The sequence below is a fragment of the Bos taurus genome, chromosome 25 (assembly GCF_002263795.3).
Source record: "Bos taurus isolate L1 Dominette 01449 registration number 42190680 breed Hereford chromosome 25, ARS-UCD2.0, whole genome shotgun sequence".
NCBI classification, from domain to species: domain Eukaryota; kingdom Metazoa; phylum Chordata; class Mammalia; order Artiodactyla; family Bovidae; genus Bos; species Bos taurus.
In genome coordinates this window covers 34595856-34612189 of record NC_037352.1, presented here as the reverse complement: position 1 = coordinate 34612189, position 16334 = coordinate 34595856, and the positions used below count along the sequence as shown (strand labels likewise).

The 16334-nt window shown below is 55.8% G+C and overlaps 2 protein-coding genes across 4 annotated transcripts in view; one reads left to right on the top strand and one right to left on the bottom strand.

Annotated features, from left to right (window-relative positions):
• The window catches only part of LOC104970450 (basic salivary proline-rich protein 1), a 30575-nt gene extending 24380 nt beyond the window's left edge, over positions 1-6195 (bottom strand). For both annotated transcript variants that reach the window (XM_059881593.1, XM_059881594.1), the window contains exon 1: positions 2612-6195. In XM_059881593.1, the coding sequence (XP_059737576.1) occupies positions 2665-3573 (909 nt within the window). In that variant the 5' untranslated portion in view covers positions 3574-6195 and the 3' untranslated portion in view covers positions 2612-2664. The remainder of the gene's footprint in view (positions 1-2611) is intronic.
• On the top strand, positions 672-14908 carry ORAI2 (ORAI calcium release-activated calcium modulator 2). Of its 2 annotated transcripts, none has more exons than NM_001191348.3 (3): positions 672-1257; positions 6649-6886; positions 11558-12592. In NM_001191348.3, the coding sequence occupies exons 2-3, from the start codon at positions 6662-6664 to the stop codon at positions 12095-12097; spliced, it is 765 nt and encodes a 254-aa protein (NP_001178277.1). In that variant the 5' UTR covers positions 672-1257; positions 6649-6661; the 3' UTR covers positions 12098-12592. The 2 variants fall into 2 exon arrangements, with proteins under 2 accessions (NP_001178277.1, XP_024840548.1); XM_024984780.2 differs by lacking the exon at positions 672-1257 and adding an exon at positions 6342-6416 and having other exon boundaries at positions 11558-14908.
• The last annotated feature ends 1426 nt before the right edge of the window (positions 14909-16334 follow it).

The window sequence follows — 16334 nt, the reverse complement described above, 5'->3', positions numbered from 1 at the left end:
ATCAGAAACCAGAGGTGACGATGGCCTGAATTAGAATAGACAGGAGGTGTGGAGAGCAAAAATGAGGGGCTCGGGGGATTTCAGAGACATTTCAGTGGGAGAATTCACAGGACTTGAATTCTCCTCGTGGGGAGTCAGGATCTATAGAGTTCTACAGATCTACAGAGTTACCAGCTGTGCCGAGTGGTGGAACCCTCCCTAAGGGAGCAGGGGACCAGGAGGTGGAGCAGGTATGTGAGGGAACGATGAGGACTCTAACTGTGGGCGTGGTGAAGCCGGGGGCCATGGGACACGTCCTGCCAGGCTGGGAAGAGATCAGGGTTGTAGGTGATGATACAGGAGCCCTCAGGCCAAACAGTGAGTGGGTGAGAAAACTCAGGGCGAAGTGTAGAGAGAGGGACCCGGACAGGATCCTGAGAAACACCCGTATCGAGTGGACAGACGGAAGAAGAGAAGCCCGTGTGGGGTGCAGGGCACTGTCTGGTGGGCTCACCGGAGAAGGAAAGAGGGTTTCCGGGTGGAAGGAGGGGGACGCAGGGACAGACAGGGCAGTGGCTGGGACATGTGGATTTAGCAGCACAAAGGGCTGTAACTGCAGGTGGCTGAGGAGGAAACGAAGGAAGTGATGACAGCTCTCTGAGAAGTTTATAGTCTGACGTGCAGGGGAGAGGCCATAGGAGGAGTGGAGAGGAGACAGCGGGAGAAAGAAGGGTGTCAGCAGGGTCAGGGAAGTGCTGGGGACTGAGTGAGGAAGAAGGGTCAGAAAGCAGGATATCTGAATTTAAGCAATCACACTGGGAATTCCCCAGCAGTCCAGTAGTTAGGACTCACTGCCGGGGCACAGGGTTCGGAAGTTCACAGAGGGTGATAATAAGCACTAGGCTTTAGGAGTGAATGGTCAAGGGACTGGATACACTGTCCACACCGGCTGGGAGGCCATCCTGGCTAGGAGCTGGGGAGGGAGGGAGACAGCAGGACCACAGTGTTCACGGAACAAAGGGTCACAGTGGATGAGGTCACCAGTGTGGCAGTGACCTCTGGGACATGCCTCCCAGAATTGCCTTTTTCAAATGTGGGGTGGCCGAGGCCTCAGAAAAGGTGGTGACTTGCCAGACCACCAGCCACGGGAGTGTCAGCACAGACTGGAACCCAGACCTCCCCGCCGAGCGGCTGGTACTATGCACCTTGACCTGAACCACCTCGGCTTCTGCGTAAGCCCCATGCAACAACCTGGGCACCCGAGTGGGCTCTGCAACTGTGAGTACCGGGATCATTAAATTTTTCTCCTTTCAACTTGGTGCTGTCAGCATGCTTAATCTCACAGGGTGGGGAATGCCGTTTTCTGGGTTTGGTTAGTAAACGAGCTCTGGAAAGCCCTGATAATTATGACTTACGTTCTACTTCTGCCCAGACACGCTGGATAAATGTGCCTGGGTGTGGGAGCGTGGCTACCAGGCCTAGGAAGCGTTCTAAAGGATGTGCAATCAGGGTTCAGAAGTGAGAACTCAAGCAAAGGACTCTGTTGCTCAAAGAATGTTCACCTGTGATGCAATTACTGCCGTTAGCAAAGTGTTCAGAATGCTTTCTTCCTTTTTGAACACCAAAAACATTTTATATTGGGGCACAGCCAATTAACAATGCTGTGGTAGTTTCAGGTGAACAAATAAAAACATTTTTTTAAAAGAATGTTTTCCTCCTGTTTTCCAGTCCACTTTATCAACTGCCAGAGGGGTGGAAGCCACACTATGTTTTTTGTGGACTTTGCTCCCTGAAATACAACAATCTCTTTCCTGTTGCCATGGGTGGGAAGGGCAGTAATCAGACCCCAGGATTTTCCTCATTCCTTTGTTAGGGCGGTAAACACAGGGAAACTAGCTTAGTCCGCTCTTAAGTGTCCTCTTGGAATAAAAGGTGTCATTCTGGCTCTCAGCATGGGTCTTGAAGTATAAGTGGATCTGGCCTGGCATACCTGCCAACATTTACTCATCCAATTGTCAGAAAACTTGGACTGGGCGACAGGAATGGAATTTTTCTTTTTTCTTTCCTTTGGATAAATGTGTCACGGTGCCATGCTGTTGTGACAGATGGAAAAATCCTATGTAGGGCACGCAGGAAGGGCTCCGAGGGCCCGCCTGGCACGGTGGGTGGATGGGAACCCAGCTCTCCTCTCAGTGAGTTACCCATATGCACTTCCTGAAAAGACCGTTCCTGTTTGAATGTCTGGGTTACAAAACCTGAGAGTTCACCATTCCCGGTGAGAGGTTCCCTGCACCCTGGAACGGAGGGAGCCAGAGGCACCGAGGAAAACCCTTCCCCCCCAGCGCTCTGCCCACCAAGCATGCCGCACTCGGGTGAGGACCCCGCAGGTCTCGCTGGGCCTGGTGGGTTGGGCTGCGGTTCCGGGTGACCAGCTCCGGGTGCGTGCTCGGCCTGGGGTCGCTGTCCACCTGGCAAATTGGGGCGTGGCCGCCCACACCTTCCCCAACGGACCCTCCTCTCCGCTATACACCCCTCCTCCCCCCGCCACCCACAGTCCGCCTGGCAGACTGATAACGAGATCCCACCGGTTCACAGGGTCAGTGACCGGTCCTGGGCGTCCTCCGGGGCTCACCCTGGGAACCTGGTGCTCCTGCTCTGTGTTCAGGCCCACACGCGTCCAGCAGACTAGGGCTCACCCTTCCCTGGACTTGCGGGCCAGACCCAGGGGCAGAGAAAGCGCAGCTTCCCCATTCCGTCGCTGGGGAGGGAGAGCGAGGGATGCCCAGGCTTCCGGCTCTCATCACCACCGCGGCGCGGATCCCTGCTCACGGCCACCCGCGACGCGCCCAGTAACCAGGAATGATGAGCACCCTTCGGGTTTTCATGTCCCGGCGGGAGCGGCGCCAGCACTGCAGGGACCCCGGGGGACCCCGGGTAGGGGGGCTGTGCGCCCCGCCCCTCCTGGCCCGCAGCATCACGTGGCCCACGGCGCCCCCGCGGCCGGTCACGTGACAGCCGCGCCGTTGCCCTGGCAGCGGCTGCGGCTGGGCGGCGGGGGGGCGGGTCAGCCGGCGGGGGCGGGGCCCGGGGGACCCCGCGAGACGGGCGGAAGGAGGGAGGGGGCCGCGCTCGGCGCCCCGGCCGGGCCACCGGGCCACGCCAGAGCCGCCAGCCGCGCGCCCGAGCCGGAGTCAGGCCGGGAGGGCAGAGCAAAGATCGGTGAGTGCTCACTGCGGGCGTCGGGCGAGGGCGGCGGGATCTCCGCCCCGGCGGGGGGTGAGAGCGACCGGAATTGCCCCCGGAGACCCCAGCTTCCTCCTGGGCAGGCCTACGGAACGACTGTGAGGTTGGGACCCCAAACCCGCGGGATCCCCGGGCGGGGTGCGGAGCCGCCGGGATGACTGGGAGGTTGCCAGGCGTGGAGAGATGCGGGCCGCATGCGGGTCCCCCGGCTGCTAGGGGGTGCTGAGGCGAAGGAACAGGGTTGCAGGCGGGTTCCTCCAGGGAGACCCAGGGGAGGAGGGGAGCTGGGCCCTCCCGTGTGCGGGTGACAGAAAGAGTCAGAAACAGCCGTTTCTGCGTGGCATTCGCCATTGCTCGTGCCCCAGATGTTTAAGGGAACTTGACAGTCAAACCCCCAAACCCACCTCCTGGAAATGTTTCCCACGGCCAGAGACAGCGTCACGGTAATTCTACGAGATCTTTTCTCTGACCGCCCCTTATATAAAAACAAAACCAAAAGACCACAAGGTTCGGCCAGGAGAGCATCCTTTGGCGCCTCTGCCACCTGACAGAAAGGTCAGGCTCCATCTTGCCCTGCCCCACCCGCTGCCTGAGCCGAGCCCTGGGGTCTGAGGACCAGACTCTGCCTCTGGTGGAGGCTGGGTGGGGAGGAGGCTTGGCCCGGGGTAGGACGCTGGGGCTGGGGGGCCGCGGATGGGTTTGAATCTAGTCTGAGCTACTCCCTCTGCAGGAAGTGGTTTCTCTGTCCTCGGGACCCACAGGCCCACCTCACAACCCCAGCTCCAAGCAGACAGACAGCCCTTGCCAAATCCTGCCACTGGAGACATCAGTAGAGCTGAGGCCGCCCTGCCACCACCCAGGCCACCATCAGCCCTCACTGCCCATGAAGTTCTCCACTCTCCAACTTGGGCTCAGCTCACCTTCACTAACGGTCCCCATCTCCACCCCATTCATCTTTCTGGAGGCCACGAGGCCCTTCTGCCCTTCCCAGTTGGCCAAGTGTTTGAGCACACAGACCAGATGGAGCCCTGATGGCTCCTTCACCAACTCCTCCCAAGCCTGAGCATCTGGGCAGCTCTGGGCAGCGCCAGGGCAAGTCCAACACAGTCATACTGCCTGGGCCACACGTACTCCTTGAATCTTGCTTCCACCACTGCTCCCCTGGCCCTTCTGCAGCCAGCCTTCCTGCCCTGCCTCTCAGACCCTCCCCAAGTGGGCACCATCTTGTCTTTGCAGGAGGGTCCCTCTTTGCCAGCATGACCTTTACCAACTGTGTCCTGGTCCCTGCTCCCTTACAGGGACCCTCTCCTGGCCCAAAGAGTAGAGGCAGCCAGCCAGCGCCTTGTCCACCCCCTCAGCCCTCACACTGGCTCCGCTACAGCAGCATTTAACTCACTGGACAAGAATCTCCCCCGACTTAGGCCATTCCCCCACTGAACATCCTCATCTTTCATCTTTGATCCTTAAGTACCAAATGCAGCCTTACCTTAGGTCCCAGGAAGCGTTTACTGGATGCAGGGCGGAGGATGGATCCTCTGAGGGGCCAAAGGTTGTGCCTTTTACCCTTCCATAGGCTGGACAGTGTCTTCATCAACCCCACGAGCTCACTTCTGATGTAGTGGAGCAAAAAGAGGGGGGAAAAAAATGCATTTCCAAATGATGCCATTCTAAATGATTTGGAGCCAGCCAATGGATTGGTTAGTGAACATTTCAATGAATTCTTCCCAAGGGAAGGTACATTCCTGTGATTGAAGTGCTCGCAAGCAGTGCTGCTAGCTGCAGATGTGGGTGGGGGCCGGGTGGTGGTGACCAAGGTTTCCAAGTCGGCCCTCTTGTAAATGACCTAGTAATTGGCATACACAGACACACACAAGTCGCTCAGTTGTGTCCGACTCTTTGTGACCCCATGAATTGTAGCCCACCAGGCTCCTCGGTCCATGGGATTTTCCAGGCATGACCGGGCAGAAAAAGAAGAGCACAGAGCTGTTATCTGGGGGCCCTGTTGGCCAGTAAAAGCTGTGCCTCCATGGCCTGGCACAAAACAAAGAGGAAAGGACCCCCAAAAAGAGAGAGCCTCCCCCCTCCCCAGGACCTTCCCAGAGAATCCACTTAGGGACTGGCATGGGCAGATCAAGTTTGGGGCATTTCCTCAGCCATGGACCCTGGTAAACACCCTTTTGCCCGCCCACGCACCCCCAACCTGGCTCCCTGGGACCTAGGAACGCTGATCTGTTTGTAATAGCCTTAAGTAGGCTTTTCACTGGGCCCATGCGGGCCTGAAGGTACAAGTTAATATCTGATGCTAAGTGAGCTGTGAGGTGCCTGTGCCCTTGAAGCCTGCCCTACAGATTAATTAGAGCTGATCCTGAGGGCTGCTGCAGGGCCAGTCCCTTGGGCCACACAAGACCGCCAATCCCCTATTTGGATTAGTGGAGATTTGAGTTTAAATTCACAAATCTCGACAGATCAGCCCTTCTGATCTTCATCCTGTGTTACTGTCAAACCACATGTGTACTGGGATGACTCGAGGGGTCTCCAGCCTCCATTTCTTGAAAAGAATAAACCCCCAAACCATGTTCGTGTCAATTGAGCAATTTTTCATTTTGCTAAAGGTTTCCACTGCACCTTGGATGTAGCTTCAGCAAGCTATAAGTCAGTTATTTTCAGGGTGAACTGTGCTGATTTAAATTGAAGTGAGATTTGAGAAATTAGCAGCTGCGTGGAAACACTGATTTCATGGTTGGCACCTGGCCGTTGGAAAGCAATTTGGGGTTTTTGGGCTCCATTGTCTTGTTTAAGACCCCAATAGGGTGGAGAAGGCAATGGCAACCCACTCCAGGATTCTTGCCTGGAGAATCCCATGGACAGAGGAGCCTGGCGAGCTACGGTCCATGGGGTCGCAGAGAGTTGGACACAACTGAGCAACTAACAGGGTGGGCATGTCTCCACGTGAAGATGAACAAGTTGGAAAAGTCAGGTGTTGTGTTTAGAATCGCACAGCTGGGTCAAATCCAGAAGTATCAGGTCCTAGAAGCTTCCAAAACGCTACAACTCCCTTCTCCTTGAAGATAGGCGTTTAGGTGCTTTCAGCCAGCCTTGGAATTCTGTTCACCCAAGAGCCACGCTCAGTTGGAGCTTTGAGCTCAGGAGAGGAGACCAGATACCAGCTTTGTGGAGAAACACTGGACGCTGCGGTGGGTCCTGAAGATGCACCCGCTTGAGCCCTTTCCCACAGGTGGTCCCTGCATTCCTGTGTGGGGACAAGCCTCGGAGGCCAGGCCCACCCTCGTGCACCCTGGATCCTGTGGCCCTGGTGCAGGGTGTAGATAGCGGGCCCCCAGGGAAGGTAGAAGGGACTTGGAAGTCTGGATTCTCCACGCCCTGGGGGGATCCTCGGGTATACCGGAGTGTCTCTCCTGCCCCCAGCCTGGCCCCCACCATGAGCACTGAGCTCAACGTGCCCGTGGACCCCTCTGCTCCTGCCTGCTCGGAACCCGGCCACAAGGGCATGGATTACCGGGACTGGGTTCGCCGCAGCTACCTGGAACTGGTCACCTCCAACCACCACTCCGTGCAGGCGCTCTCCTGGAGGAAGCTCTACCTGAGCAGGGCCAAGCTGAAGGCCTCCAGCAGGACATCCGCCCTCCTCTCAGGCTTTGCCATGGTGAGTGGAAACACGTGGTGGGAAATATAGCCAGTAAGGTGGGCTTCTGCTCACTGAAATCCTGTGATGCTTCAGGGAGCAAAGCCCACCCTCTGGGCCCTGCTAGCAGCCAGGATGGACCACTGGGGAAGTCTCTGTCCAGAGACTTCCCTGGAGGTCTAGGGGCTAAGACTGCACTCTCAATGCAGTGGGGCCTGGGTTCAATCCCTGGTCAGGGAACTAGATCCCACAGGCTGCAACTTAAGATCCCACGTGCTGCAACTAAGACCACCCCCCCACCCCCACCCTCCAATAAAAGTCTCCACCCAGGTCCTACCCCCTCCAAGGGGATTGGTCTGGCAATGGGGAGGGCGACCTGGGGCACCCAGGGGAGTCCCCAAGCCCTCAGAAGGCCCCCAAGAGTTTGGGAATGTGAGCAGGAACTGCAGAATGAGCCCGGTTTGCTCACTGTAACCCAGCTGGGCACACACACGCTCCCCAGAAACGGAGCCTCTGGCCTGACTCCTGGCTGCCTGGCTATGCTTTCCTTCTGAGTCACCCCCCAGGGCGAGTCTGTCTGGGGAGGAGCTGCGGGCCCCCAGGAAGGGCCACATCTCCTGTTGACTCCGAAGCCTGCAGACCTCATCCCTCTGGGGATCGTCCCAGTGCACGGGGATGTCAGCATCCCAGTGAGAACTGCGGCCGCCACTCCTCCTCTCTCTGTTGTCTGCTGAAGTCCTATTGGGCTGGAAGCAATTCTTTTTTTTTTTAACGTGGAAACAATTGTTCTTCCATAACCTGGAGGGTCAGTTGTCCAGTGGATATGCAGAAAATAGAAAGGTGTCCAAGAGAGCCAGCGTGACCACTCCTCTGATGAGGGCCTGCCAGACATGGGTGCCGGTCACCCTCAGAGAAATGAGACATTGTGTAGTCAGGACGTGACTTCATACAGGGCGGGGCAGTGGTCACCGCATTTAGAGGGCAGTCAATCTGGGTTCAGGTCTGTGGTTTAAAGCAAACGCTGATTCAGGTCTTGCGAATTATTTTTTAAAAAACAGGGTCTTCCCTGATGGTCCAGTGGCTAAGACTGAGCTCCCAAAGCAAGGGGCCCGGGTTTGACCCCTGGACAGGGAACCACATCCCACAAGCCACAGCTAAAGATCCTGCGTGCCACAGCTAAGGCCCGGCACTGCCACGTGAATACATGCTAAACCAAACAAAACCCGTGATTACAAGTGTCCAACCACGTGGGGCAGAGTTTTGGCTCAAAATGTTCTCTTTCATCACATTAAAAAAGGAATATTTTCTCAAGCTTAATTTTAAAAAATATGCAAGAGAATTTTTGATGTCACTTTTTTTTTCGGTGTCACTATTAAAATTAGATCTTGGGGGACTTCCCTGGTGGCCCAGTGGCAAAGACTGTGCTCCCAACGCAGGGCTCCCGCAGTGGGACCTCTGGGTGGGGACTAGGTCCCTGTGCAGCCAAGTGAATAAATGTTTTAGAAATTAAACTTTGTTTTCTACCTTCACGTAAGAATTATAGTACTGCATTAAGCTTTTTCTGACCTGGGTGGGTGTGTGTGTGTGTGTGTGTGTGTATATTTTATCTCTGGAAAACTAACTCTGAGAAGCGCTGCCCGATTGAATGCAGTAGCACGGTTTCCATTCTGTGTGGGGCCCAGGTCTTGGAAATCCCTTCCTGTCTGCGGGCGGTCTCTTGAGACTCCAGTTTGGATTTCCAAATTTAGGGAAGAGTCACTTTTTCCAACAAAACGCTCACCCAAGTTGAAGGTTACAAACCCCTCATTGAAATTTGAAAACAAGCCCTGTGAAGCTTCAAAACAGTGAATCCTGGAGGATTAGTTTGAGACTTAACTGCAGGCTTCAAGGGTATGAAGTGGCCTGAGAATGGGAGCAGTGACCTTTGAGAGGCAGGGGTGGAAATAATATTGCATTTTCTCAGCTTTCATGGAGTATCTCCTCTGTATCAGCCACTACTCCCTTTAAGCCGGCGGTGATACATTTCAGAAACCACACAGACCCCAGTAAATCAGATGATTGTTCAGACTGCAAAGCCACGTAGGAGAAAGAAGTGATGAATACTGATCGTCAGCCAGTATTTCCGCTGTGGAAACTACAGCTGAATAAGGACAGGGTCGTGGAAAAATGAACAGGCGGCGCTCAACACGGAGTCTGTTCTGTGTATTTGTTGTCGCTCAGTCGCTCAGTCATGTCCGGCTCTTTGCGGCTCTATTATGTATTTCCTAATTAGAATTGCAAAGCTGGTCCTTTGTCCAACAGGTGCTCATGCCTGACCTTAAGCTTATTTCATGTTTATCCTGCCCCTAACACAGAAAACCTGTGATCCGAGGCCTGTGATTAAAATATCTACATAAATACACCGAAATATGGCCTTTGGCCTTTTCTCCCGAGGTGAAACAAAACTGCTTTCCTTGCCGGCCTTTTAATCATCTTTGTTTCTTATCTCTGCACCCTCTGAGGTTTCAGTTCAGTCGCTCAGTCATGTCCGACTCTTTGCGACCCCATGAATTGCAGCACGCCAGGCCTCCCTGTCCATCACCAACTCGTTCATCAAGTCAGTGATGCCATCCAGCCATCTCATCCTCTGTCATCCCCTTCTCCTCCTGCCCCCAATCCCTCCCAGCATCAGAGTCTTTTCCAATGAGTCAACTGGAGTTTCAGCTTTAGCATCATTCCTTCCAAAGAAATCCCAGGGCTGATCTCCTTCAGAATAGACTGGTTAGATCTCCTTGCAGTCCAAGGGACTCTCAAGAGTCTTCTCCAACACCACAGTTCAAAAGCATCAATTCTTCAGCGCTCAGCCTTCTTCACAGTCCAACTCGCACATCCATATATGACATCCTTTTTTGTTGGGTCACATTCTTTGTGGTCACAAGAGCCTACCCAGGCTACCAGGGCACTGAGAAAGGACCACCCCTCCCTCACCTTGGCAATGTGGCCACTGACTCTTGGAGCAATAATCATTGCAGAGTTTCCGTTCAAGCTGTGGTCCACTAGGACTGACATTCTCTTCTTCCCTACCAAGGGTTCCATCTCCACTGAGGACAGAATGAGGGGACAAGGCAATAGTTGCTACAAGTTGTGAAATCTTCCTTGTAAATTTCTTAAACCTGGGATGGCTCTGGGAGTTGCCTGGCGGTCCAGTGCTCAGTAGTTGGGACTCTGGCACCTTTTTTTTTTTTTGGCTGCCGTGGCCCTGGGTTCAATCCCTGGTCAGGGAACTAAGATCCCACAAGCCACACAGTTCAGGGAAAAAAAAACAAACAGGGATGGCTTAGATCTAGGAGACAAACAGTGAATGGAAGAGCCTTCTTCTGGCTTCTCTCTGCCTCCCTGCTCCTGCTGTCTTAATGGGTCTGGTTTCTTATCATTGGGTACTTGAGAGAAAGCCCTTGGTGAGCTAAGACTAAACCTTCCACTGGGGCTGGTCTGCAGAGCTGGGGTGGGGTGTGGGCCGCAGGGGAGCCATCCTGAGTGGACAGGGTGTGACCTGGGGAAGCATGGCAGGAGCTTGGCGGCCAGTCTGGATTCTGAAAGCCCCTTAGGGCTTCTGGTGAGGAAGTCTCAGCCTAAATAGACACCCACTGCTACAGAGAGAGGGAGAAGGCAATGGCAACCCACTCTAGTACTCTTGCCTGGGAAATCCCGTAGACGGAGGAGCCTGGTGGGCTGTAGTCCATGGGGTCGTGAAGTCGGACATGACTGAGCGACTTCACTTTCACTTTTCACTTTCATGCACTGGAGAAGAAAATGGCAACCCACTCCAGTATTGTTGCCTGGAGAATCCCAGGGACGGGAGCCTGGTGGGCTGCCATCTATGGGGTTGCACAGAGTCGGACACGACTGACGTTGACTTAGCAGCTTCAGAGATAAGCTGGGGCTTCTGGTCCTTTAGTGGGCCTCTTATTCCCTTTCACTTAAAAGTGATTTATATGTTATTGAAGTGAATACACGCACACAGTTTAAAACCCCAGCAGCCCCTGGTTCCCACCCCTGGAGAAGCCCCTCCGTCTCCACGTGGAATTCGGGAATTACTGTTTCTTACACTTTCTAGACATTACCTGTGGCCTAGCTGTGACCGCTGCTGAAGATTCAGCTGTTTTCCCAGCCCAGGCCGTTTCCCAGCTTCCCCTTCTTACCATTGTTCTCATGTATACGGCTATTCCCGGCCTGGCCTTCGGAGATGAGGCTGCTCCTTCCTGCTTTTGGTCTCAGCTGACAGAGGCACCCTGTGGCTTGTGAGAGTCTGTCCAGTGCACAGCTCTGGGGGTCATCAGGAGCCTCCATTGTTCCTTTTTTTTTTTTTTAACCCCCTGAAAGGTCAGGTTGTTTGTTTTGAAAAGCAGCAGTTGTTGGCAGCGAAGTCCCACTGCAGCCTGGCTCTGCTATCAACAGCAGTGTTGCACTTGCCAGGGAAGTGTGGCCTCTGCCCTGGGCCGGAGCTGGGCACCCCCAGTCCTCCTCCGTCCTTGGCACCCAGGGGGAGATCTCACGGGACCCAGTGCTTCCTTAGCCTTTTCTGTACTTTTTAGATTGCCCTTAGTGAGATCTCCTCTAGCATATCAGGAAAAAGTTCACAATGTGTGAACGGGGAAGGAGAGTGCCCTCTGCTCTGTGGAGGCTCCCACTCAGCAACCCTCTGCCTTGCAGGTGGCCATGGTGGAGGTGCAGCTGGAGACGCAATACCAGTACCCGCGGCCGCTGCTCATCGCCTTCAGCGCCTGCACCACGGTGCTGGTGGCCGTGCACCTGTTCGCCCTGCTCATTAGCACGTGCATCCTGCCCAACGTGGAGGCCGTGAGCAACATCCACAACCTCAACTCCATCAGCGAGTCCCCGCACGAGCGCATGCACCCCTACATCGAGCTGGCCTGGGGCTTCTCCACCGTGCTGGGCATCCTGCTCTTCCTGGCCGAGGTGGTGCTGCTCTGCTGGATCAAGTTCCTGCCCGTGGACGCACGCCACCAGCCGGGCCCCCCGCCCGGCCCCGGCGGCCACACCGGCTGGCAGGCCGCCCTGGTGTCCACCATCATCATGGTGCCCGTGGGCCTCATCTTCGTGGTCTTCACCATCCACTTCTACCGCTCGCTGGTGCGCCATAAGACCGAGCGGCACAACCGCGAGATCGAGGAGCTGCACAAGCTCAAGGTGCAGCTGGACGGGCACGAGCGCAGCCTGCAGGTGGTGTGAGCACACGTGCTCCCGGGCGCGGCCGCCGCCGCGTCTGCATCCCTTGGCGTGGACCGGAACTCACCTGCCTCCTGGACAGTTTCAGACACGCGGATGGCCAACCGGGCTGCCGAGTCACTGCCAAGACGGTTCGAGACCAAAGTTCTACTCCTGTCTTAATGCTGTTAAGACCTGGCTCGTTTTCCCTCGGAGGATGGAACTCTTCAGTTAAAGGGGAGACTGATGGCTAAGAGCTCAGGGCAAAGAAAGGCTGAGTCTTTGGCCATGGGGACTTCCTGAGGCAAGGAGGCCAGGCTCTGGGTTGTAACGGGTGGTCACGGGTCCCCTCAGAGACGTGGACCAGCTTGGGGTGGGAGCCTGGCAAGGGTCTGGAGAGGCGGGGCAGCATCCTGAGTTCAGGGAAGGGACTGCACCGACTCTGGAGCTGGGCTGGTGGCAGCCCAGGGGCATGAGTGATGGTACCACCCTGCTATGAATAGACTGGGCACAGGATTAACGGCTTGGCCTGGTGCTTCCCTCCCTGCCCTGGAGGGGGTTGGGTGGCCTGGCCCTGGGGCGGGGAGGCAGCAACCTGGGTAGGGCAAGTCAGCCCAGCAAGTGCATCAGACTAGTCAGGCCTTGGATGAGATGTCCAAGGTCAGAGGCCTGTGGGGCCAGGAGGCCTGTCTCTGGGCATCCCAGGTGAGGTGCCCACTTGAGGTGGCTAACTGAGGGGTGACCTGAAGCAGCCTGGGCTCAAATTCTCTCTTCCCAGACAGCAGGATCCCTGGCCACACTGACCCAGTGAGGCCACCAGGTTGGGAAAGGGGCCCACAGTCCAGAGACATCCTTCTCTCAACCCCAGACGGCCCCCTGAGCTGTCAGCCCTCTAAGCTGCAGCTACAGAGGGTGGGACACTGGCCAGGCAGCTGAGCTCACCCGTCTCCTTGCTGCCTGTGGCCCCTGCTGTGGGAGGGGGGCGGCCTGGGGGACTTCCTGTCTAGATAAGGCCATGGCCTGGCCTGGTCTGTGGGTGGTGGTGCCAGAGGCCAGCCCTGGCCACATGTGGGTTCTGCTTATGACAGCAGGGAGGGTGAGGTCCCGTGTAGTGCTCCCCGGGGGCCCCCCAAGGCCTTCCGGCCACACCCACCCAGCTCATACTTCTATACAGTCGTGGTTTCTGGTGTTTTTGAGATGGGCATCTGGTAGACCTGAGCCCATGTCCTGGGGCAGAACATGTAGATGCTACAGCTCAGCTTATCTATGAGTTTGCTGTGCCCTGAGCTGCTTTTAAGAACCACATGTACCATACTGGCCAGCAGCCACCAGAGAGGGGTGCCTTTTCTTTTGTTTCCACAGTCATTGGACTTCATGCTCTGATGGCATGTCTGTCCACAGCCTAGTAGCTCTGTGGTGTCTGGGTCACGTGTGCCAGGAAACGCTGGTGGGCCTGACCGAGGTTTCTGAGACGGTGACGTACTGCTGAGAACATAAACCTTAACACATCACTCTAAAATGCCGAGAACCCCCAGTGCAAGTTGTGGCATTTACAGGGAGCCTGGATGTTGTGTCCTGTGGGGCCAGAGGAGAGCCCTGGCGCCTTCTGAAGGGCGTGTCCCTCACATCCTCTGCTGACACCTGTTGTGACTTGCTTGGTCCTTAACACATGTCTCCTCTCCTCTCCTGGAGCCTTGCTGAAAAGGCTCGTCTGGTTTAACGTGTTTGCTTTGTGCAAGGTCAGCGTCACCGCAAGACCACCACTGTGTGTCCTGGTAGGGACCAGACAGGCCGGCTCCTCCCCACTGCTGGAGGGGACAGCAGCTCCTTCCTCTAGCCTGAGCCTTTTGAGAGGGGCCTCGCGGGGCTCACTGCGACCCACTTTCCTGGGCCGCCTGGTGCCCCTGCCCTGTGAGCCAGGCCCATGGAGTGCCCAGTTCCCCCACATCGTGGCAAGCACACCCCAGCTATCAGCCAGGAGCCCGCTGTTAACACCTGGCCCGTGGCGCTGGTGGGAGGGGAGCTTCCTAACCTGGCCGCATCAGGGTCGGACACTAGGCACCAAGGACATTGCCACACAGGCAGGAAGATGCTGCGTGACATGCTTTAGACACTGATTAGGAGAGCAGTGTTCTTGTAATTTCTTATTTTCATCCGGCAAGTTTTCCCGGCTCCAGCCTTTCTAGTTCCCAGTATGGGGCAAACAGTTTCTGTGAGAACAGAGCTGACCATGGGTTGGGGACTGGTGATGGGGGTCACCCTCAGGGTAGCACAGAGCGTCCTCTGGGGCTGGAGAGTAAGCTATTTGGAGCTGCAGCAGGGCAGTCTGGGAAGGACAGGGAAGCATATGTACAGGCTAGAAACTTGGTTCCTGGAGGTTTAGCCTGATTGTGAAGAGGGTTCCAAGTACAGTGGCCTCTCCATGGTAAGAGGAGCTGGTGTGGGCTTGCCCTATTTTCTTCTGAAAGGAGCCTTCCTGGTGCTCATAAAACAAATGCCTGCAGATACACACAGGCCATTTCCAAAGTGGAACACAGTCTCCATTTAGTACCTGACCAGAACCAAACTCACGGGTTTCTATTTTGGACAAACTGCCAGGGCAGAATGTATTTCCAGTTTTCTAGGAAGGTCTGTGCAGGACAAAACCACACAAGCCTGAGTGGATTGAGGCGCATCTACAGACCTTATCTGTCTTGTGCTGAGAAATGCACTATGCATGACGTCATGGAGACCACATGTGGTGTACACTGCCCCCCGCCCCTGCCCCGTCCTATATATGGATTTTTTAAAAACAGTTGCCCTGGATTGAACTGAGTAAATAAAGCTACAACTTGCTCTCTGCTCTTGGTGGGAGGCCGTAGGGAGAGGGGATGCTCAGAAGCCCCTCCTCCAACCACTGGTCACCAGTGTCCCAACAGACTCCCAGGTGAGGGAGGTAGAGGCCCCCTTATTTGAACACTTCTGTCCTTTACTAAGAAAAAAAAAATTTTTTTTTTGTTTCTTTTGCCATACTGTGCAGTATATGGGATCTTGGCTCCCAACCAGGGATTGATATCATGCCCCCCTGCAGTGGAAGCACAGAGTATTAACCATTAGACCACCAGGAAAGTCCCTTTTATTGTTCTTAACGTTCTGGCACTTCAACCCAGAGGGCCAGGCTGCCTCTGCAGCACAAGATAACTGGGCTGCAGTAGTCTTTTTTGGGGGGGGAGGGGGGTGTGGTGGCAGAAAAGGCCTAGGCTCAGTGCAGAGCTTTGGGCCAGCAAGCCCATCCTGAGCATTTCCTGTGTGTGCTCAGCTAGCCTGCAGAGACAGTCCTAACTCAGATGCCTCTGGAAGGGCAAAGGGAGAGAAGGGACAGACCAAGGCTAGAGACTCCTCACTAGGCCCATTAAGACCCTGCTGAGCTGTGTTTCCAGCCCCTGACATCCCTCTCAGGCTGCTGGGGACACAGTCAGGCGGGTTTTGCACCCATCTCTGCAGGAAGAGCCTAGAGGACACTGCCCGGCCTCAGCTCAAACGGGGACCCTCTGTTGGCGGAGCGCCCTGCAAGCTCCATCCAGGGGCCGGGCTGCCCTGAGGCCAGCCTGTCAAGCCCCCAGCGAGCAGACCATCGGGTCTATGTGCCTGTTTGGCAACCAATGTGGCAAGATGGGCTGGAATTCTGGCCACCTTGCCCAAATGCCACCCTGAGGGGTATGAGGGCTAGTGGGGAGTTCACAGTACCTGAGAAGCACCAGTCCCCCACCAGAAGAGGTGTCTGGGAGCCCACTGCCCACCACGGCCAGCCGCTGGGCCCACTCAGTCCTGTTGGGTCTCTGCCAGGGCCACTACGCAGACAGTGCAGGGTAGCCAGTGGCTCTGCACTCCTGATAGCTCTTGGAAAGTTCCAGAGTGACTGTGAAAACCAGTGCTGTGAATGTCTCCAGGCTGTGATGGGGCACTGGTCCCCCAAGTTTGGCTCCTTGCATGTGGCTGGTGGGCCAGGTATATTGTCATATAAGCAGCAGGAGACCAGGCTGGCCCCCCAGACTGCACGGCCATGCCTTCCACCTCCACAGGCTGCTCCTCACCTGGCCGCGGGGGACAGCCGCCAGTCCAGGTCACCACCTCACAGCACTGGCGCCAGGTAGGAGCCACCCTGTGCTGTCCTGAGCTGCGGAGACTCCTCCACAATTTCTAACATCACTGGGGGTGGGGGGCCCAGGCCCCCAGCAGACTGCCCCATCACCACACCCCACACCCCATGGGGTCAAGCATG